The 24,141-nt window shown below is 36.8% G+C and overlaps 1 protein-coding gene and 1 non-coding gene across 2 annotated transcripts; one reads left to right on the forward strand and one right to left on the reverse strand.

The window, feature by feature from the left end:
• Window positions 1-7,467: 7,467 nt before the first annotated feature.
• LOC123238473 lies at window positions 7,468-7,741 on the reverse strand. Its single transcript, XR_006505636.1, has one exon.
• A 2,145-nt stretch (window positions 7,742-9,886) lies between these two features.
• GLRX5 (glutaredoxin 5) lies at window positions 9,887-23,387 on the forward strand. Its single transcript, XM_044661869.1, has 2 exons — window positions 9,887-10,443; window positions 22,707-23,387. The coding sequence occupies exons 1-2, from the start codon at window positions 10,140-10,142 to the stop codon at window positions 22,883-22,885; spliced, it is 483 nt and encodes a 160-aa protein (XP_044517804.1). The 5' UTR covers window positions 9,887-10,139; the 3' UTR covers window positions 22,886-23,387.
• Window positions 23,388-24,141: the final 754 nt, after the last annotated feature.

Below are 24,141 nucleotides of genomic sequence, written 5' to 3' on the forward strand. Positions count from 1 at the left end.
TAAAGTGAGAAAAGCAATGGATTTAGAAGCAGGAGATTCAAGTTCATGATCTCTCAAAATGCATTATTCCCTTCTAAGAACTGCATTTAAATTTTATTTAGAATATTTTTCCATGCCACCCCTGCTTTCTCCTCCCTCCTCCCAAGGCCGATAAGTAGTTCCATTGGGTTATATGTGTATCATTGTTCAAGACATATTTCTATGTTATTCATATATGCAGTAGTGACCAAAATCCTAATCACATCCCTATTGCACTATGTGATCAAGCATATATATATANCCCAATTCTCTGGCTTGGCTGTGGCCAAGATCTCAAGCTTCCACCAGCTGTAGCCTCCAGTCCTGATTATTAATCAGTTTAATAGATAATGGAACAATAGGGTTTCCAATCCCCAATCCTTGACCTGGTTATCCTTTCCCTACCTATAGATAAGAGTGTTCAATAACAAGTACCTTTCTGAGTGGTCTTTCTATCAAGGCCCTTGGGAAGGGATTCAAACAAACAGTCAGATCCTGAACATTATCCAAGGCTGATCAATAGCCCATCACCAATCTATCCAACCCCAGGTTGGGCCTGGAGGGGTTAACCAATCATCTAACTTCTCAAGGGTCCTTACTTGGGCAGCTGTTAAAGGAATTGCTGACAGGTTATCAACCAAACCTGTCAGGGAGAAGGGATAATTTATAGCAGCAGCCAGGGTGAGAGGAGTAGGTGTTCCTCCAACTGACTGCAGCTGAGGACATCATAGACTGATACACATCATCACCATCATTATACATATTATCTCCTTACTACCCACCTTATTTCTTTAACAATGTTGGCAATAAAGAACAATAAGCTCTGATTTTCCTTGGTTTCTAGAAATTAGAAAATACGTAATCTGCATCTTGATCACTTTGTGGCCCAGATGAGGGGAAAGCTTACCTCTTTCCTGTGTGCATCAACTCAAAGGCTTCATTAATTTGATCAAAAGGCATGTTGTGAGTCACAAATTCATCCACTTTGATCTTCTTGGACATGTATTCAGACACCAGCTTTGGAACACTTTCTACACTCTTCCATCCTAAAAGGAACCAAATGATGAGAGAAGTGATCGAGTTCAAGTGAACATCTGGACAGATAGAAGAGAGTCCATGTCTCTAAGGAATTAGGAAACAGACCACTTAATGAGCAGAACAAGTCTTTTCCTTCAAAGGACCTCAAGATTGACCAAGATCTTGCCATGTCACAGACTCTGAAAACCTCAGAGTTGGAGGGAACCAAGGGAGGTTGCCATGGAGTCCAATGCATGCCTGACCACAAATCCCCTCCGTAAACTAATGCTCAATAAACGGTCAGCTGGGCTCCATTTTAACACTCCTCTAGTTTTATAAACATTTAATTTTCTTATTGACCTGAAATCTGCCTTTCTGTAACTTTCTTCCAGAGGCTCTCTTTCTATCCTACAGGAAAAGCAAAACAAGAGAAATCCCAACTCTGTGTTACAACTCTTAAAACATTTGGATAACAACATGAACAATATGGAAATATGGTTTTTCATGATTGTACCTGTATAACCTCTATAAAACTGCTTTGGGGAGAGAGGAGGGAGAGAATTTGGAACTCAAAATTAAAAAAAAGAACATTAAAAACTATTTTTACATGTATTAGAAAAGGTAATTGATTATATTCTATTAAAATAGTATATCATATATTATATTAAAAAAGGAGAGCAGGAAGTTTAAGACAGGGAAGTTAAAATGATGTTTATAAAGCTAGGTGGCTTAGTAGATTGAGAGCCAGTCTTAGAGAGGGGAGGTCCTAGGTTCAAATATGACCTTAGATATTTCCTGTGTGACCCTGAGCAAATCACTTAACCCTCACTGCCTAGTCCTTCTGCCTTGGAACCAAAACACAGTATTGATTCCAAGATGGAAGGGAAGGGTTTATTTTTTTAAATATATTTTTATTTTTATTTGGAATATTTTCCCATAGTTACAAGTTTCATGTTCTTTCCCTCTCCCTCACACCCCCCATCCCCTGTAGCAGATGCACAATGCCATTGGGTTTTTCATTTATCAAGACTCAATTCCATATTATTGATAGTTGGACTAGTTATCATTTAGTGTCTACATCCCCAATAATATCCCCCTCAGCCCATGTGTTCAAGCAGTTGTTTTTCTTCTGTGTTTCTCCTCCCACAGTTCTTCCTCTGAATGTGGCTAGTTTTCTTTCTCAGAAGTCCCTCAGCCTTGCTCTGGATCATTGCATTGCTGCTAGTAGAGAAGTCCGTTATGTTCAATTGTACCACAGGGTATCCGTCTCTGTGTACAGTGTTCTCCTGGTTCTGCTCCTTTCACTCTGCATCAGTTCCTGGAGGTCATTCCAGTTCACATGAAATTCCTCCAGTTCTTTATTCCTTTCAGCACAATAATATTCCATTACCAATATAAACCACTATTCATCCATTCCCCAATTGAGACACCCCCTCATTTTCTTGCCACCACAAAGAGCACAGCTATAAATATTTTTGTACAAGTCTTTCTCCTTATTATCTCTTTGGGGTACAAACCCAGCAGTGGTATGGCTGGGTCAAAGGGCAGGCATTCATTTAAAGCCCTTTGGGCATAATTCCAGATTGCCCTCCAGAATGGTTGGACCAATTCACAATTCCACCAGCAATTCCCCTCCAACATTTATCACTTTCTATTGCTGTCATATTGGCCAATCTGCGAGGTGTGAGGTGGTATCTCAGAGTTGTTTTAATTTGCATTTCTCTAACCAGGAGAGATTTAGAATACTTTTTCACGTGGTTATTGATAGTTCTGATTTCACTATAGGAAAACTACCTATTCAAGTCTCTAGACCATTTGTTGATTGGGCAATGGCTTGATTTTTTGTAAATTTGACTTAGTTCCTTATATATTTGGGAAATTAAACTTCTGTCAGAGTTTTGTTATAAAAATGTTCTCCCAGTATGTTGCTTTCCTTCTAATTTTGGTTGCATTGGTTTTGTTTGTACAAACCCTTTTTAATTTGATATAATCTGCATTTAAATTTTAAAAAGAAAAAAAACTAGTGAGATGGGAAAGATAAGGAACAATTTCAGATTCCTTTTATAGTCAACTTTAGAGCTGAAATTTTAAAGATCATTTAAACAAAATCCTTCATTTTAGGAATGCAGGAACTGAGGCTCAAATTATAAATGAATTTACTCATGTTTCTTTACACAGCTACATAGTAGCAGAGATAAGATAATAACCCAGGTCTCTTGACTCTCAGGCCAGTGCTCCTAACAGTCCAAGTTCCTAATTTTTGAGAGATTCCTCTTAAGCCTAGGGCTCTTAATTTTTTGGTATGCCATGGACCCTTATAGCAGTTTGGTGAAGGTTATGGGTCCCTTCTTAGAATCCTATTTTGTTGTCTACATTCTTTTCAAAATTGAAGGAAATGTTAAGAGGTTAGTGAAAATAAATATGTAACTTTTGCACCATACAAATAACAAAACCCCTTAAAAATCTCTTTGGGCTGCTTAGGGTCTGTGAATTCTAGTTTAAGAAACATTGTTTTTACACTGAGATCCTGATCCTCTTAATTTCTAGGCCAATGATAAAGACTAAAATCACTAAACTCTAATTATATATTTCACATGACTTTAAATGGTCATATTTCTGGTGGCAGGAATGGAGAAGTAGATCTAAATTATATAGATAGTGTCATAATGAATCCTCCCTGAAAGCTAAAGCCATGTAACTATAAAGGGCAGTCCAAGTTGTAGGAAATACTTGTTCTCTTTCACATAGATCTGTAGTACAGATAACAGTTATAACATAATTTTCTTGGCAGAAAGAGGTAATTAACATTCAAATGGTTTCTAATTTTATATTAGAAGCACAAATGCTAAAGCCTTAAAGGATGGGTCTTGAGTTCCACATTTAAAAAAAATTTTTTTTAAACTGCATTTAAATAGAATGTTTCCTTTGTAATGTTATGTATTTTGCATTTAAAAATAATACTTGGCTAAAGGAGCTATCCAGACTTTTCCAGATTGCCAAAGAGGTCCCTGAAGGAAGCTTAAGAACACCTAACTCAGTGGGCTGGGCACTCTTCCACTTTCTTACACATTCATTTAAAATATTTCAAGTTGAAACCACTAAAAATAATCTAGGCAAATATACTTCAGGACTGTTTTTATCCTCTAAAATTACTAGATAAAAATGTTTCAAATTCTATCATATCATCTCTATTTGGGGAACAGTGGGCCACACATGCTATTTTAGTAAGAGTGGTCAAAGTATTCTGCATGGTGTCAACTTTAGCCATGTAACCCAAGCAGGTGCACATTCCAATTAACAAGCATTAGGCTAGTCAATTGTGACTTTTAAGTCAATAATTTTCTAATGGAATTGTGAATTTGCTTTTTGAATGGGCAGAGATATAAAAAGAATCTTGAATTTCTGAACTATGAACCAAATATGAATTAACTTTACACAGGGGAGGACTTTGGACATTTGTATATGACCTGTTTACTATCCACAAGGAAATCACAAACTTTGATATAGTTAATATATTTTAAATGTACTCAATAAAACTGAATGCGTATATGGTAGTTGCAAGAAAATTTTATTTTAGGAGTAGAATTCATTAATAATGTGTCATACAGAATATCTTGGAAGAAATTTTAATACTGAAAAAAACAAAAGCTTAGTGTTTTGAAGACAAACATTACAACCATTTTTCTTATTTACCCAATCTTCAGACTATATCATATAACACAAACTGGCAAATAAGTCCAAGATTTTAACTGAACTTTAGTGGCTTAAATTCTTTGTAGCTCAGCCTATTTTAATCTAAATTTCTTGGTTTGGTTCAGGAACATCATTTATTCTGCTTCTAAAATTCTATTCTCAAACCACCACTCAATTTTCTGCAAGAGTTTCTTCTTTTGGCATCTGAAAAAAAGTTCAAACTATCAAAAAGATTTTTGTAAAGGAGTGCTACTCTTCAACTTTAACATCATTTCCCCCCCTTTATTCTAGATAAATATTGTGGGGGGAAGAAAGGTTTTCTTTCTGACTATTGTATGCCCCAAAAAGAAAAAATTGGGGAAAAGTTATTCCCCATTTCCTAATGCTAGGCTACTTTTGGAAGAAGTTTGTATTTTTACCCCCAAGTAAATGTGGGATTTAGGCATATTAGAGTATCATCAAGTGATAGACAACTGTGTTTCTATTTTCTGAGAAGTAGTCTAACTTCAGAGAGGTCCATCACTGGTGCTGGCTATGGGTTTGGATTGGCTTGGATGGGAGGAGCACGAACACCAACAAAATAATGCCATTAACATTTTAAAAGTATAATGTAGAATATATTTTCAGGGTTCCGGGAATTTAAAATCCTATTGCTTTTTAAAGACAAAAAATATACCTTACCTTTAAATTGTCTCACATCATATTATAAGTATGAATTAGATTACCTTGGAAAGAACATACACCAAATGACGATGTTAAATTTAAATCCACAGTATGCTAACCTTCTAACAAAGAAACATACATAAAATAATGCTTCGGCACAATAGGCAATTGTACACATTATTAACGCTGGTTCCTTGGATTTACTCTGCATCATTTGAACCTGAAAACAAACAAATAAAAAATTATTTAAGAGGGGACACCTGGGTGGCTCAGGAGATTGAGAGTCAGGCCTAGAGACAGGAGGTTCTAGGTCAGTAATGTCAAACTTATGACATAGGTAGCCATTTTTGATGACATGCAGCCACATACAGAGAAATATGGGGCCGCATGCCGAGGATGAAACATTTGCTGTAGTGTAGACACTCTGTGCACTATAGACGACAATTCTACCTATATTAATTTACCTATTTTGGTTTATTAAATACAGTTTTATATTACAATTATACATTTTTGCTATTTAAACTATAAATATTGCGAAATTATGGTTTTTTTCCTTGAAGTGACACACCACCCGGGTTATGCTCAGTTTTTTGGTGAATTTTGACACACCAAGCTCAAAAGGTTGCCCATCACTGTTCTAGGTTAAAATCTGCCCTCAAACACTTCCTAGCTGTGTGACCCTGGACAAATCACTTAACCCTTACTGCCTAGCCCTTACCACTCTTCTGACTTTTAACCAACACACAGTATTGATAGGGTAAGGGTTAAAAAAAAATTATTTAGGATACATAAAAAAATGCAGTTATCTCTTCCACATTGCAACTTTCACCAATACAATTTCAACAGGTTGCATATCAGTATAAGAAATTAAATGAGAATTTTTGGGGAGTTTTGCAGAAGCCACAGAAAAAGTTAAAAAACTCAGAATGCATACTTAATCCAAAATTTACAACAAGGTATTGTAAATAATACCCCATTAAAAAAAAGGAAAAAATAAAAAAATTCAGAAAAAATCCTTCTCTGATACAAAAAGGAGGGTCAAAAAAAATTTTACTCAGAATTTTCAGAAGGGGGAGGGGGTCCCTGTACCCCAGCAATGTGGAAAAGGATAACTGTATTAAAGATACCACACAATTTAAAGAAGTTTATAGTTTAAAATTATCAAAAGTAAGAATTATAGGGATGAAACAAGCAAACACACAAAGGACTTTTTTCTGTTGTAGGGACCCCCTCCATTAAGGCAAATAACTATTAATGCCTTAGTAGATAAGTAGGCCCTTTTTCTTTTGAGACTCTGGGAAAGCCACTTAATTTTTCTATGCCTTAGATTCTTTATCTATTGTAATATCAAGCTAGGCTCAATGGCCTCTAAAGCTTTATTAGCCTTATAGCTTTAATGCTACCATCCAAGGGAATTGTTCAGAAGTACCTGAAATGAATGGACTTGTTCTAGGTCACTCCTCTACTGTCAGTAGTATATGAACTTGGGCTTTATTAAATCCAAGCTCAGTATTTTACCCAATATCATGCTGCCTTATCATAGTACTTTTCATAAACAGATGTTTTAAAAATATTAAATACAACTGAAATGTAAGTTATTTCCAGAGTTATTTTGGAACAACTTCTAGGTAAGTGTTTATTAAAGAGCATTTTAAGGTTTTTAAGTTAGTTAAATGTGTTAAAAAAAAAAAAAGCATTGGTATGATTAGGATAACTGAAGGTGGAATAAGAAACTTAAAAGTTCTATGCCCTAACTTTGTTACTTATCCAAGGTGTGGACCTAAGCAGTTATTTCACCTTTTTAAGTACAAATGTGGGGGTTTAACGAGATTATTGCCAAGACCCCTTTCAGGACTAACATACTTTGATTCATAAATATTATCAAGTATGACAAAAACGTTCTTAAAAAGAACATTTATAGGTCTACATCTTAGCTGTGTGACTCTGGGCAAGTCATTTAATCCCCATTGTCTAGCTCTTACTACTCTTCTGCCTTGGAAGTAATACTTATTATCAAATATCTAAATTGGAAGGTAAGGGTTTAAAAAAACAACACACATTTAAGATTTTAAACATTTTTATAGCAGTTTTTAGTGTTTAGCAAAAATTTCTCCATTTGCTAAACAATATCTTGACTGCAAAGCTTCTCTTACTGTTGGTTGATAGATAATGACACAGAGAAGTCATCATCACCGTGGCAACAGTATTCAGCTGGTGTCAGAGGAATATTGCACATAATGCTGTGTGTCCTTTAACAGCCATGCCTCAGCTTCCTCTGGAATATGTTCTTTCTGCAAGTCAGGTGTACTCAGGGGCACAAACAACCCAGAGCATTCCAAGACTGCAGACAAAGTATACATTTCTGTGTTGACTCTAAATGTGAAGGGATGAACTAAAGACAATAAAAATCCTACTGGAATATCCTGATCAAATCCCTTTATAATAATAATCATAACATACATGAGTTATATTCTTTTTTTTTTTTAGACTGAAGGCTTCATTATCACAAGGATTTTAATCTAAATCTTGTATCTTCTCTTCTCTCCTAAAGCACTCACAGAAATAGAGACCCTTAATAAATGTTTCTCAAATTTGAAGAACCTAACTAAAAAGGTAGCATGGCATAGGCAATAGAACACTGATCTTAAGTGTCAGGAAGACCTGGATTCAAGATTTTCCTGGCTATCTTTCAAAAATTCAGAAGAGACCCAATATTTCCTGTGGATTTCACTTATGGATTGGACATATAGTACAAATAAAACATCCTTTACCATCACATATAACCCAAATAAATAACAAAGTAAAAAAAAAATTGATATCTGCCCCTTCCTCTTAGTAACTGCTTTTACTCAGCCTTTTTTCCCCATAACTATGCCAAATTGGCCAATGGTGAAAACTTGAAAGGGATGGTTATGATTTCCATTATTGATTTAAACTCTATTGCTCAAACCTGAAAAAAAAAAAAAACCTAAACCCAAATTAAAGATCAAGGAAATCTGAAGAAACTGTTCTAAAAATGTTCAATGAGCCATGCTGGATTTATAGCTTAACTTGATCAGGCATAGGATATGAAAGAATGGCAAGATGTGTAGTAAAAAAAAGTGAGCTATGTAGTGTCTGGAGCACTGATTTTAGAGCCATAAGATTGGCATTGAAGTTCATGATATGTTACTTATTGAGAATACAAATCTAATTAGTCAACTAATATTTATTAACTGCCTATGTGCCAGGCATTTTTTGCTAAAAGCTAAACAAAGGCAAATATAACATTTACATTAAATGGGGAGAAATATGTGTGTAGATCTATCTATAGCTATGTATTTTTTATGTGTATATACATATATTTGGAGAGCCATAAGGAAACACACAAAGAATATGTCCACAATATAGTTAATTAAATACGAGGGAGAGCAGTACCAACTGAATCAGGTAAGGCTTCAGGCAGGTGACGCTTGAGGAAAATGGGATTCTAGATGAACGTGAGGCAGTGTTTTCTTGGTGGGGTGGGGGTGGGGGGCAGGGCAGTAAAGTCAAAAGAACTAGAATGCACTAAACAGAAAGAAAGCAGTCCGATTGGACTATAGAGAGTACTGTATAAGGAGGATGAGAAGATGAGTTGGGCCCAGGTAGTGGAGGGTTTTAAAAGATCAAAAAGAAACAAAGAAACAAAAAAAGCGGCATCATGTCTGATGCAGGGAAACCAACTAGGAGGCAAAGATGAACACATGAGGGCCTGGGTCAGGGTGGCGACTGTGCGCTATCGGATCTCAGTTTCTTCATCTGTATACCGAAAGTGCCTCAAGTAAATTATCTAGAGCTCTAACCAAGGTCCTTCTCAGGGCCTCGAAGAGTAGGGTGAGATGCCAAGATTAAGCGAGGCCTCCTCCACCAAGTGATCCAAGTAGGAGGCCGGGCGGTCCTCCCTTCGCAGGCCTGAGGTTGGGACCACGTTCCTGGACCTCAAAGGAAGTTCCAACCGCCAGGGGGCGCCTCGCACAAGGGCGGGACGGGAGAAGAGGCAGAGCCCGCTCATGGCTGACCACTGAGGTCAGAGAATGGCCCAGTTCCCGGCGCTGTAGCGCAGCTATGCGGAGCACAGTCCCCCGCCCTTCCATTTGCTTTCTCTTGGTGCTGAAAACCACTGACCTTCGCTGTAGAAGACGAAAAGGGGCCCGCGTCTCTCTTTTCCTGCCCGCGCCGTGGGCCCAAGGCCTGCTGGGCCGCAATACCACGACAACTCTAAGTCACCATCAGCCGGAAGAGGAGGAACCAGCTCTAGGAAATGGCGTAACCCTGGCCGCCACCGCCTCCTCTCCGGTGGAGTAGGTTAAAGTTGAAAGCAGTTTCCCTGATCCTCCCATAACCCGCCCCCCCCAAATCCCAGCCAACCAGTTTTTTCCAGGAAACTCGTCATTCTCCCTTTTCTAACCGTTCACTGGTCTCCGAGCCTGACAGACGAGCAGCTGGGACCTCCAATCAACGGAAAAATAGATTGTCCGTAGGCTATAGAAAAAACGGCGGCGGTGAAGTAGAAGGCATAAAGACCATAATCCCAACCCCCGCTAAGGGGTACGTGACTGGTGGATTCTGAGGATTGACAGATAAAATTCTTCCAATCCAAATTAGCGGTCAAATCTTCGACCAATGAGGCCACAGCTGTGGGGGCGGGACGAGGAGGCGCGGGTGCTCGGACCGTGGAACGGTTTGCTAAGATAGTCCTAGGCTCGGACGTCGTTTGGCTGTGGGAGATGAGCGGGTCTTTAGGCCGAGCATCTGCGGCTCTGCTCCACCTGGGGCGCGGGATCCTCCTGCGGGGCCTGGCACTGCGGAGCCTGACGGCCGAAGGGAGCTCGAGCTCCGGGGGGTCGGGCTCGGGGTCCACGGAATATCTTGACAAGCTCGTGAAGAAGGACAAGGTGGTGGTGTTCCTGAAAGGGACTCCCGAGCAGCCTCAGTGCGGCTTCAGTAACGCCGTGGTGCAGATCCTGCGGCTGCACGGCCTCACGAACTACGCGGCCTACAACGTGCTGGAGGATCCCGCCCTCCGTCAAGGTCAGGCGGGGTCAGAGGATCATGCGTAGGGCTCTCGCTGTGGGGGAGCCCTTCTTCTCTCTCCCTTTATCAGGGCTCCTAGCTCTCACTTGATCGTGGGGCTTTGAGAAGTCTGGGGAATGGAGCTGGGGGTGAGGAGGGGGCTGTCCAGGTCCTGCACTGCCGGGAGTGAGGCGGGGCGGTGTCCGGGCTCCCTGCTTTTCCCACTTAAGGGGTGGGAGTGAGTGGGGATTTTTCCCCTGCGAAATGCTCTTGTCCTTCACGTCTACCGGCTACATGGTAATTGCACGAATGCTGCTAGTTGTTGACAGTCTGTTATTGACTCGAGGTTGTTGGGGCTCCGCAGACAAAAAGACAATGAAGTTGTTGCTTCATAGCTTGGTGTTGCCTCTAGACATCTGGTGAGTTGCTGATATGGCAGCCCGAGGAAGCCCGGGCACGGGACCACACTCCAGAATTTGGATTTCTGTGTCTGTCTCTGAGTAGCTTCAAGGCTAGATTTGGAGGCGTGAAGATTCGAGTTCAAATTTGGCCTCAGATATAAGTCTGTGACCCTTGCCAAGTCATTTAAACCTGTGTTTCTTCATCTGTAAATTTGGGATAAAATACCTCCCAGGATTGTTTTGAGGATCAAATGAAATCATAACGTAAAGCATTTAACACTGTTCCCTCACAAAGGAAGCAGCTATATAGAAAGTTAACTATTATCGTTATTATTAATTCTAAGCACTGTCCTTGTGCAGCTTTCAATTTCATGTTTCTCAGCCTTTTACTTTTAGGCCCATTAATGCTGATGCTAGATTTGTTATTTATCACCAGTTCGATATATGACTTATTATTAGTGTAATTAGGCCAGAAAAGCAGTTCTTAAGAATTGAGATTAAATACTCACTTTGTATGGCACTGTGCTAGAAATAAAAATACAAAAAATAAGACAGTCTCCATCCTTGAGTTTATATCTTATTGAGAGACAAAACATACAGAAAAGTTAATGGTAAGGATATCCAGGCAAACTTTTTGGAGAAAATGGTTCCTGAGTTGAACCTTCAAGAAAGAAAAGCATATGGAGTAATTCAAATGAAGAGGGAATTTATTCCAGGATGGAAGACAGCTTGTGTAAGGCCTTGGAGAAGGAATGCATCCAACAAAGTGGAAAGAATACTGGATTTGAAGTCAAGGGAACTGGGCTCAAACCTCAAATATATTCCTTACAATCTAATAAGTCTAACAAGTCAGTTAAACCCTCTGGACCTTAGTTCCTTATGAAGCACTATATAGGTTTTAAACCCTTCCTCCAGCCCTAAATCTGTGAGCCTGTAAAAACTAGAATGCAGAGTTTTGGCAAGAGCTGGTTAATGCCAGCTTACATAGAATGAAGAATGTATAAAGGAGAGCTCTGTGAAATAAGACTAGAAAGGTGTATTAGTCCTCACTGAAACTTATGTCACATATACAATCTATTACCACATTTTATAATTTCAACCTTCACAGCATCTTTTCTATATGACCCCTTCTTTCCTCTAAGACAGCTGCCATGTGGTGAAGGACCTCATTTCCTCATGTCTGGACTATTGAAATAGCCTACTTCAAGTCTCCCCCAACTCCAGACCATCCTTTACTCATCTGCCAAAGTGATTTTTGTAAAAAACAGGTCTGCCCATATTATCTTCACCCACTTCAACTCCAGTGGCTCTTGATTACTTCCATTATTCAAATTAAAATTCTGTTTGCTTTTTTAAAGCCCTTCACAACTTAGACACTTTCTGCCTTTCCAGTCTGCTTATGTTTTACTCCCCTCCCCTATACTCTGTGATCTAGGGACACTGGCCTTACTATTCCTTGACCGGGACACAGTCTCCTAACTTTGTGGTTTTTCTGTTGCTGTCTCCCATATCTGGGACACTCTCCCTTTTCATTTCCTAGCTTCCTTCAAGACTCAGCTACTTCTCTGCTTCCTACAAAATATAACCTTTCCTTAAAAGCCCTTCACTGGGTCTACTGCTCTTGCAAAGTGTCATCCCATCTTGAATGAACTTGAGAAAACTGTTTACACAAGATAGCTCTACTTTTCCCCTCTTGTTTGATTCATTCAGCTTAAAACTACTCTTTTGATTTATTTGTCAGATTTAAATTATTTGCCTTTTCAAAATGATTATTCTTTCTTGACCTTTCTGGAGCATTTGATGCTGTTGATTAGCTATTTGATCCTCTCTCATATCCAGGTTACAGTGTTTTTTTCTTAGTTCTTTTACTTCTGAACAGCCCCACTTAGTTTCCTTTTATCAGTTTTCATCTGTAAAATGCCCATTAACCATGCACCCATCAGACTGTTTTAGGCTTTCTTCCCTCTATACCAGTGATGGGCAAACTTTTTAAAGAGGGGGCCAAAGAAAAGGAAATGTTCATCTGTCAGTCTATTTCTAAGGCAACTCTTTTGAAGTTTCATTGTATTGTATCCTACTCATTGTATTCATCAGATTAGGAATAACTTCGTGCAGAGGGATAGAACATTTCAGGGGGCTTCATCTGGTCCATGGGCTGTAGTTTGCCCATCACTGCTCTATACTAATGGTCCTCAAACTTTTTGGTCTCAAGACCCCTTTGCACTATTATTGAGTATCTCTGCCTAAAGAACTTTCATGTATATGTTCTGTCATATACATCTGTCGATATTTACTCTTTGAAATTAAACTATCTTAATATTATGAAAATACTTTTGACCTTGTAGACCCCCTGGTGTGTGTGCGTGTATGTGATTTTATAAACCTTAAAGTCCTATAGCAGGGGTCGGCAATGTATGGCTCTTGAGCCATTTTGAGGGCCAGATATGGCTCTTTCTGCAGGAGCCATAAAGTCAATTTTTTTTCAGGCGCTGTTACAGGAGCGCGCACTGTGAGCACTGTATGGCTCTCATGAAATTACATTTTTAAAAATGTGGCGTTTATGGCTCTCACGGCCAAAAAGGTTGCTGACCCCTGCCCTATAGTGTGTGTGGCATTTTGTAAACCTTAAAGCCCTATAATGTTCATAACAGAACTTATCTTTATCCCTAAACCTTCCCTTCCTGAACTTCCCTAATATTGTTGAGGATGCCATCATTCTGCCAGTAACTCAATCTTGCAGTCTAGTTGTTTGACTGATTGAGAACTTAGTCACTTATCATCTAGATTTTTGAAGTAGTCTTCTCCCTTCCAATCCATCTTCTACTTGGCTGTGATTTTCCTAAAGGTTTTTTTTTTTTTTTTTTTAATGTCTCCTTCATTAGAATGTAAGTTCCTTGAGGACAGGCACTGTTTTTTTACCTTTCTTTGTGTCTCCAGCATTCAGGGTGGTGCCTGGCACATTCTAATGCTTAATAAATGCTTGCTGACCTATTGGAGTATAGTTTCTGGCACAGCTGTACAAGTATTGAATATGGGCCCAGGGATGGATTGTATGAAGACAACCTGGCTGATATATTAATAATTATATTTGACATGTATAGCTGGTATATATTACCATTTATAAAACATTTATAAACTATCCTATTTGAACCTCACAAAAATCATAGTATATTAGCCAAATTTTACAGATGAGGAAACTAAGACCAAGAGAAATAAAGTGACTTGCAAAGGAACACATACATAGCTAATAAATGGTAGAGTTAGGATTTGAACACCCATATGATTCCAAGTCCATTGCTATAAAGTATATCATAACAATTGGTTCAGAGTAGCTCACAACCAGAAGATTAGTAACCAGGCAATAGAATTTTTTGGCTTTAGCATCTCATGAAACATTTTATTAAAGTATGGAAGAGTTTTGATGTGTCGGTGATTAGACCATAAGAAATGATGAGATTTTAAAAACATGGAAATGTGAACTGGAACAACCTCCAGGAATTGATGCAGAGGGAAAGGAGCAGAACTAGGAGATCATTGTATATAGATACGGATACCCTGTGACACAATCGAATGTAATGGACTTCTCTACTAGCTGCAATGCAATGATCCAGGACAATTCTGAGGGACTTATGAGAAAGAATGCTATCCACATTCAGAGGAAGAACCGTGGAAGTAAAAACATGGAAGAAAAACAACTGCTTGATCACATGGGTCGATGGGGATATGATCAGGAAATGATCACTCTATCGCAAATATTAATAATATGGAAATAGGTCTTGATCAGTGATACATGGAAAATCCAGTGGAATTGCTCATTGGCTGGGGGAGGGAAAAAGGAGGGGAGGGAAAGCACATGAATCATGTAACCATGGAGGAAATACTTAAAATTAATTAAATACATTTAAAAAAACACCTGGAAAGACTTACATGAAATTATGAAGAGTGAAACCGGTAGAACCAAGAAAATATTATATATAGCAAAAGAAATATTGTTTGAAGAATAACTTGTATATGTCCATCTCCAGAGAAAGAACTGATAAGTAGAAATAACAGGACACATACATTCACTCACTCACTCTCAGACTCTTTATTTTTTGTCAAATGATACCTTCTCTAGTGTGGAAAGTGGAAGGAGGGAGAGAGATACCTAAGAACTTCAATGTAACAAATAAGTAAATTTTTTAAAAGGGTGGAGAGAGCTCACATCCAGGAAATCTTAGATATTTTTAAGTATTGAAATTCTCCACACTTGGCAAATTGCTACCAAGGTCCAGAAGAAAGAACAGCTTATTTTCTCCAGCTTTTAAAAAAAATGTTAGTCCAAGTAGGTGGAATGTTTATTAGATTCTGATTTAGTTTAAAAGGTGTTTAGTAAACTCATTTATCTATACTAGTCATTCTTTGTCTTTTTATAGTTTTAGAGAATAGTACTTTTTCCCTCAGGTTAATTACTAAATTTCAGAGTCTTAAGTGTCCCATTGCTGGCTATTTGTATGTCATACAAAACTGTCATTTCATTTCATCCTTTCCTAGTAAATTTTTTTTATTACATATAATCATTTCATATGATGAATACTTGATTCATGAGAAATATTTATGAATAGGAGAAGAAAATATATTTGCTTGACTAGCCTTCTTTTCAACTCATACTATAGCTTTCAGAAATAATCTGAAGAAAGAACTGTTCAAGGCAGATATGCTCAAAAAGGACTTGACCTGGACATAACTTTTAGAAATTTCTGAAGGTTTCTTTAAGTCTTTAAATATGTTCTTATAGAATTATACCTATGACATCTACAGATAAATTGAGACTTTCTAAAGATGTTAAGTGTGGGGCCCCTGAGGAAAATAAATTAACAAAAGAGGAAATAGAATACTAAACTAATTCCATCTCAGAAAAAGAAATTGAACAAACTCTGAATGAACTCCCTAAGAAAAACCTGATGGATCGATTCATAAGTGAATTCTATCAAACATTTAAAGAATGATTAATCCCAATACTACATACACTTTTAATTTTTTAAACTTAAAAATTTTTATTTTTATTGTCATGCAAAACACACTTCTGTATTGGTCATTGTTTTAAGAGCACACTCATACATAACCAAAATCCCCAAATCATAAATACCCTTATGTGAAAGATGACTCCACAGTTAATATCTCTGGAGCTGGATAGCATTCCCAGTTCTAAGTCTTTCAGAGTTGTCCCAGACCATTGCATTGCTGAGAGTAGCCAAGTTTTCACAGATAATCATTGTACAATACAATACTGATGTTACTATGTGCAATGATATCCTAGTTCTGTTTAATTCAGTCTGCATCAGTTCCTGCAGATCTTTCCAGCTTTTTCTAATACTATATAAACTATTTGGGGAAATAGGCAGAGAAAGAATCCTACCAAATTATTTTCATGACACAAATATTGTACTGTTTTCTAAGCCAGAAAGAGCAAAAACAGAAAGAAAATTCTAGGCCAATTTCATTAATGAATATAGATGCAAAAAGGTTAATTGTCTTCAGGCCCTTCACCATTTTGGTTGCCCTACTCTGGATATGTTCTTCAATTTATCAGTGGCCTTTCTAAAATGTGCTAGCCAGAATGGAATACAAAACTCTGGATGCATTCTGACTTGAGTGCTGTCATTCTAAGTTTTTGTAGCATTTGAGGCTGCTGGGTAATCCTATTGACTCAGAGTTTGCAATCCTCTAAAACTTCATGATGGAACTGCTTTTTAGCTATATCTTCCCCTTGTGCTTATGAATTTTATATTTTGAGGCAAAGTGCTATTGAAAGTTATTAAGAAAAAAACAAAAATTTGTTTTAAAACCTTTAAGTACTTATAAGAACATAAGACTAGTGGTCTCACTAGTCCTGTAGTTTGTCTCTGGCCATGAGTGTGAGCTTTGTCTTCCACTGTCAATCTCACAGTTTCTCTGCCTTATCTTCCTCTGCTATTTCTTTCAGAATTTTCTCTTTGCCATATTATTATATTACCCTTTTCCCATTCCTATCAAAATCATTTTAAACAACCTGGATCTTCTCCCATCTTCAGTGATTTCATCATTGAATTCATTCTTTATCTCAATTTAGATTCATGTTTGAATTTGACTTTTCTGACTCATTTAAAAGACTATCAGCAGGGAGCAGCTGGGTAGCTCAGTGGATTGAGAGCCAGGCCTAGAGACAGGAGGTCCTAGGTTCAAATCCAGCCTCAGACACTTCCTAGCTGTGTGACCCTGGGCAAGTCACTTAACCCCCATTGCTTAGCCCTTACCACTCTTCTGCCTTGGAGCCAATATTGGCTCCAAGACAGAAGGTAAGGGTTTTAAATTAAAAAAAAAAAAATATCAGCAAAAAGCTTTTCAGGTAACATTTTTTTTCTTATCTAATCGATGCTCATCAAATTAAGAATACATTTATCGTTCAAGTCTAGTCATTGAATGTTTTTCTCTGACTAGCTCATAACTAGTATGTGAACTATTACAGGTATATTTGTTCTTTAATTACTTGGAAGTATTTAATTGCTATAGCATTATTTTGAAAATTAAAGTGTGGGGATGGGAAAAAGGGAAGTTAACTTTATAAATAAAATGATTTGCTTTCATTTTAAATTCATACTTTACTAACCAAGCTCCCTCTTTGCTTTTAGTAGTCTTTGGGGGGAAAATGAGTTATTACCTTAACTTTCTGTAAACTCATTTTTAAATCGAAAAAGAACATACTTTTTAGATGGAATACTCAGAATCGCCTAACCTTGGTTGCTGCTGATTAAGTAAGCATATAATTGTATTTGGTATACCGTGTGTGAAAAGAAGTTAAGTCTTTTCAATCATGATAAGATATCTGCTGGTTGGCACCTTGAATAGCTATCAAGAACATGCCATAACAAACTCTTAAGATAGAGCTATTCTCATTGGTTTTTAAGTTAGATACAAATAGTGGTCAGAATAGGTTTTATTTTAAGTCCCAATTTACGTTTGAATTTATTCTCATAGATATTTAGGAATATACCATGTGATCTAGAGTTATCTCCTCAATAATTTGAAAATACAAAATTTATAACTAGCTCTCCTTTGGGCTTGTTTTTTTCCCCTGTTAATTCTTGTGGTCTTTAGTGAAGGAAAGGACAAACTAAGCCCTTGATTGACAGTAGGCTGTAAAAATGGCTGACAGTAGCTTACTTTTTTATTCAGAAAAATTACTCAGAATTACTCCCTGAAAATTGTGAGAAATAGAATTAATTGGTAATAAGCATTTGAGTTTTTTGAGCTTTAGAGGAATGATCATTTTCTTATATGTATCAATTTCAGTAACTGTTGGCCCCCCTAAAGTCAATTGTTTCACCTAGAGGAACCATTTCTAATTTCATTCCTGTCATAAGTGTCATAAAGTTAAAAGGCACAGAGATAGTATTATGTTTTAAAAGTAAAATCTAACTTATAGAATCTACTATATAGCATTGTAGAAAAAAATTATTCTTTTTCAGAAAAAAAAAAGTAAGGGCAGTGAGACAGAATCCTTTTAACACCTTCATGAGCTGCTTAAAACTGAAACTTTTTCTGGATTACTAAAATCTCTCATAAATATGCATGCCACCTCCACCACTTTTTATGTGTTTATTACTTCATTAGTTATGAATTTTTCTCTATAGAGACTAAGTTCTTTTATATGCTCCAGATGATAAAGGAGTCAAGAGGTAAGAAGCAAGAAAAGTGACAGGAATTGGGTGTATGTTGCAGGAAGAATATGCTTCAAAAGGTTGAAGCTCATCTGAGTTCTAAACAGTATCAAATATCTAGCTAATATGATAAATGCCTTCATCTGGAAACTTTTATCTATCATGTTTGGGGTCGCATTAAGAAAACTGGAGGCATTTTTTCTCAGGATCTTAGTGGTATGCTCTACGTACATGTAGCTTTTGAATCACTTCTTAGAATTTGAGGCCTGTTGGAGAAAGATAAAGCATTTTGAAAGCCTTTCCTGTACAGAAATTTATAGTAAAGTAATCATGTTTTTTAAATTGAAGTTTGTTAATAGAGAAAAACATGTTGTATAGTTATTGAGAATAAAAATTTCAATCATTTTATTGGGCATTTAAAATTTATTAGAAGAAATTAATTATAAAACTTTAATTTCTGTTATCCAAAGACCAAACAATGAAGTGTCTTGTTCTTTATTTTCCTAATTTGTTTTTCTTGTGCATTCTTTTGGCCTTTTTTTAGATATCTAGATATTTCAAAAATGCCTCTTTCCTATTAGAGTTAATGATGTTATTATGCCATTTCTTTGATCAAATTTCACTTTTACTTGTGGCCAATCCAGACTGATTTTTTTTATTTTTTTATTTTAAACCCTCAACTTCTGTGTATTGACTTATAGGTGGAAGAGTGGTAAGGGTAGGCAATGGGGGTCAAGTGACTTGCCCAGGGTCACACAGCTGGGAAGTATCTGAGGCTGGATTTGAACCTAGGACCTCCCGTCTCTAGGCCTGGCTCTCAATCCACTGAGCTACCCAGCTGCCCCTCCAGACTGATTTTTGATGTTTGTGTTCTGGGTGTGTTTTCTATGCAAATTCATTTCATCTTTGATTTAGAAATTGGAGAGGTCAGGAGTGAAATAAGAAAGGGAAGGGAGTGGAATTCATTACAGGAGAGTAATCCTTTACACTCTGGAAAGGCAACATCGCTTATCCTCACAGAATTTGAAAAGTCTTAGAAAGCATCCTGTTATAACATGTGAGATAATTGGTTATGCAGCCTTTGCTTCAAGATTTCCAAGGAAGAGAAACCTAACACTTTTAGAATCAGTCTGTTTTACTCTTTGATTAACTAATTTGGGGGAGAGAGGAGTGAGTATTTTCCTGGCACGAGGCCTAAATTTGCCTTTTTGCAGCCCATTCTTTTTGGTTTGGCTCTCTGGTTAAATAATAAAACTAATCATTTCTCCAAATGATAGTTATTCTCATATATTTGAGGATAGAGTCTTCCCTTCTCCAGTCTAAACATTCCCACTTCCTTAAATTAGTCTTCATATGGCACAGACTGAAGGATCATGACCAATCCAGATGTCCCCTTATAGGTACTTTAGTTTAATGTCCTTAAGCTGTGACTTCCATGATTGGACACAGTGCTCTAGAGCAGTGATGGGCAAACTTTTTAAAGAAGGGGCCAAAGGAAAGGAAATGCTCATCTGTCAGTCTGTTTCTACAGCAACTCTTTCGAAGTTTCATTGTATTGTATCCTACTCATTGTATTCATCAGATTGGGAATAATGTCATACAGCCGGAGAGAATGTTTAAGGGGCCTCATTGTAGTTTGCCCATCACTGCTCTAGATGAATGAAATCAAATGATGGCAGAGTATAGTGAGATTATCACCTCCCTATTCCTGGAAGCTGCATTACTCTGAATGTAGCCCAAGGTTACATTAACATTTTTAGTTATTACATCATATGAGCCCACTCAGTTTACTAAATACCTCAGATTTTTTTAGAACAAGTGCTACCTAATCATACATCCTCCATCTTGTACTTGTGAAGTTGAATTTTTGTACCCAAGTATAAGATTTAACGTTTGTCTTGATTAGTTTTCTTAAGATTTGCCCTACCTCGCCTGCTAGGACATTTTTGGATCCTGATTCTATCCTTCCTAGCTTTGAGTCATCTGCAGATTTGATGAGAATGCCTTAAATACCTTTCTACAAGTTATTAATAAACTGTTAAATATCATGAGGCAACACACAGATTCATGGAGTATCTTAATGGAGACCTCCTGTCACACTGACATTGAACCGTTAAGTACTCTTTGAATCTAGTCATCTAGCTCTAAGTTCCAAATCCATCTAATTGTTGTCCATATCCTTTTCCACAAGAATAGTACAAATTATTTCATTAAAACCTAGCTATACTTATGTGTAGTATTCCCCTCATTTGTTTAGTATCCCTGGCAAAAAAGGAAATGCAGTTAGTCAAACTTGACCTGTTCTTGGTAAATGTTAACTTTTAAAAATTGGCACCTTCCTATCATCTTTTTAATAATCCTTTCTAGAATTTCCTTAGAATTGAAGCCAAGTTAGTGATAAACTGGCAGTTTGCAGATACTGTCTTTTTCCCCCTTTTTAGAAATCAAGACATTTGCCAATATTGTGGTACCTCTCCCATTTTTGATTATCTCTCAGATGTTACTGCCAGTAGCTCAACAATTAGGTGTCCATTCTTTCATTCTTGAAAGATGTAGTTGATTTCCAACAGGTGACTAAAACTTATCAAAGGTGCTATTTTAGTGTCTCCTTTCCCCTTATTTAACTTGTACATCACCACTATCTAATCATATATTTTGTCATTTCCAGTTCATCTTATTCTTATAGAGAAAATAGGATTAAATTGGGAGTTGTTCACTTCTCTGTTGTCAATTGTTCCATCTCCTTTAAGCAAAGGCTCTATCCATTCCTTAATCCTTATTTCTGTCAATATATCTTTAAAAAAAACCCAAAAAACCAGAAACCTCTTGATTGTCCATAACTTTGCTCCCAGTCTTTAAGCTCATTTTGAGTTTAAGCACTCCTGACATTTTTAAAGGGTAGATTAAGCTACACTTCTGATATGTGTCCTGATTCCAATGAAACAATATTACTCTTAAAAATCTGTTCATTGATGAGTTCTCTCGGCATCACATTGGTCTCCTCAAACAAATGCCACTTTTTTCTTCCACACTGGAATTGTTTCCATTTTGAAGTGAGGATTCTCCTAAGCTGACTTTCCTTATAGCATTTTAGTCCATAGGATTCTATCTTTGCTATGAAATTTATTTTTCTAAAATCTAGGCTTCATGTCACATGTGCTTGGTTTTTCTCTCACAAATTTAAAAGGTAACTTCCAGCATTTCCATCATTTCATTCCCACCCTACCCCCCTTCCAATTAGTGGAAATTTAAGTTAAAAGTAAGATTTATCCTTTTTTGGTTCCTCCATCCCATTGAAACATAAAATTATTACTGTAAAATCAAATTTAAAAGTTATTAGCTACTCTGCTTTTAGGTGGGGAAAGGGTTGCTATAGCAAATGTTTGGATAATTAAAGTTCTATCATTGCCAGGTTTTTCCCCAAACTCTTCATTATTTTCTCCTCTTTCTGTCCAGCCAATCTGTAATTTACTCTAGTGGTTGGTCATTTCTGTTTTCAGTTTAAGAATAAGCTTCTGGACAATTCTGAGGGACTAATGAGCTATTTACATCCAAGGAAAGAACAGTGGAAGAAGAAGCACAGAAGAAAAACAATTGCTTGATCACATGGGTTGATGGGGATATGATAGGGAATATAGACTCTAAGCGATGACCCTAATGCAAATATTAATAATATGGAAATAGGTCTTGATCAATAACACATGTAAAACCCAGTGGAATTGCTTGTTGGCTATGGGAGGGGGGTGGGAGGAGGGGAGAGAAAGAACATGAATCATGTAACCATGGAAAAATATTCTAAATTAAGTTAAATTTTTTAAATAAAAAAAGAATAAGCTTCTGGATTAGTCATTGCTTACATCAATATTCCTGATTTGCCTCATGTAGATATGTGCTTTCAGTTGTTTCTCTGACTTTATCCAACATCATGTTATCCTTTTATATTGTTAATCAATGTTAAGAAACATTTTTTATTTCTAAATGAATTGCAACAGATTTTGTTACAATTCAAATCATGACTGTCAGGTTTAGAAAGGATAGGAACTTTTATAAATCTGGTTTCTCAGAATAGCCAGGGGTTATGGGTTTCAAGTCTCTACCAAGTCAGGGCTATGTAAGTTGGTTGTGTTCTCCTACTAGGAGTAGGGGGAAAACTATCTTTCCAAAAGATTCATCTTTTATCTTTATTTCCTTTTCTTCATAGGCATCAAAGACTATTCTAACTGGCCAACTATCCCTCAAGTGTATCTTAATGGTGAATTTGTTGGTGGTTGTGACATCCTCCTCCAGATGCATCAGAATGGAGATCTAGTGGAAGAACTGAAAAAGCTGGGAATTCGCTCAGCACTTTTAGATGCAAAGAAAGATCAAGACTCAAAGTAAAAAATTCCTGCAAGAATCCTCTCCAAGAAAAGTGCTCTGTGGCTAGAAATGAAATCTTTTTAGTGTCAAAGACTGATTACCAGAACAGCCTTACTGGTTTTTGTTCTCATTTTTTTAGGAAGGCAACTCTTTGTACTGACACTAAACAGTATTGAAGTGATTTTCGTTTCTGTCTGGTGTTTTAGGCTAAGGATATTCTATTGTGAATTTAATTATAACTACTGTACTGTAATAATTGAATTATTGTATTGACACAGATGTAAAAAATCATTCTTTTATCATCTTATACTCTTTGCCTAAAGCAAGAGTAAACCAAAAGATTTTGAGTTATACTAGTTAGTTATTGTCATCATTTTTATCATTGACTCTGATGTTTGTGTGTTACTCTATAAAATCCAAAGGAAACATTATATGTAGCACCTTTAAGGAAAATGATGGACAAGGTAAACAGTAATGACTGCTGGGTTTTTAAAGAAATAAAAGAAATTGCCAACATGTAAAAGGTCTTTATGGTGAAATTTCACAACATTTATTTGTTGTGTAGTATGCTTTGATCTTAATAGTAAGTGGGCCATTCTTAATGTCCACTTTGAATGAACTATGATTTCTAAGTAGAAATATCTTTTGAAAATATTGCTAAGTGTGCATAACATTTAATATTTTCATTGATGTTAAATAACATCTGACTTGTGTAGGGCCTTAAACAAAGCATGCTTTTATATACTTTATCATATTTGTTCTTCACAACAACTTTTTGAGATTTAGCTATTATAGTTATACATTAGGCCCATATTTCAGGTGAGGAAACACTCAGGAATTGTGACTTGCCTATGGTCACACAACTAGTGTTATAGGATCAAGACCAGGAGACTGATTTTATATACAGTGTTATTTTCATTATACTACACAACTACTCAATATTTTCTGTTAATTTTTTTAATGTATCTGTGTTTGTGAATAGTGACTTCTCTCCTGGGACAAATCAAAATCTTATTATTATTGGTATTTATAAGTGTTGGAAATCTGGAGTATTTTTAGCCATTTCTTCAGAGTTAGACATAGGATTGGACCAAACAGTACAAAATCCATAATCAAGGTTTATTAGATTAGTCAAAGACTCATTCATGTATTTGCAAATGAATTTGCAATTTGAAAATAGTATTTATTATTTTCTATGTAATTTAGGAAAACCATTTGAAGTGAGAAAATTTGTAATGAAACTGAGAAGAAACCATGTTTTTTTTGTTTTTTTTTCC

This window comes from Gracilinanus agilis, chromosome 2 (assembly GCF_016433145.1).
Source record: "Gracilinanus agilis isolate LMUSP501 chromosome 2, AgileGrace, whole genome shotgun sequence".
Classification (NCBI taxonomy): Eukaryota; Metazoa; Chordata; class Mammalia; order Didelphimorphia; family Didelphidae; genus Gracilinanus; species Gracilinanus agilis.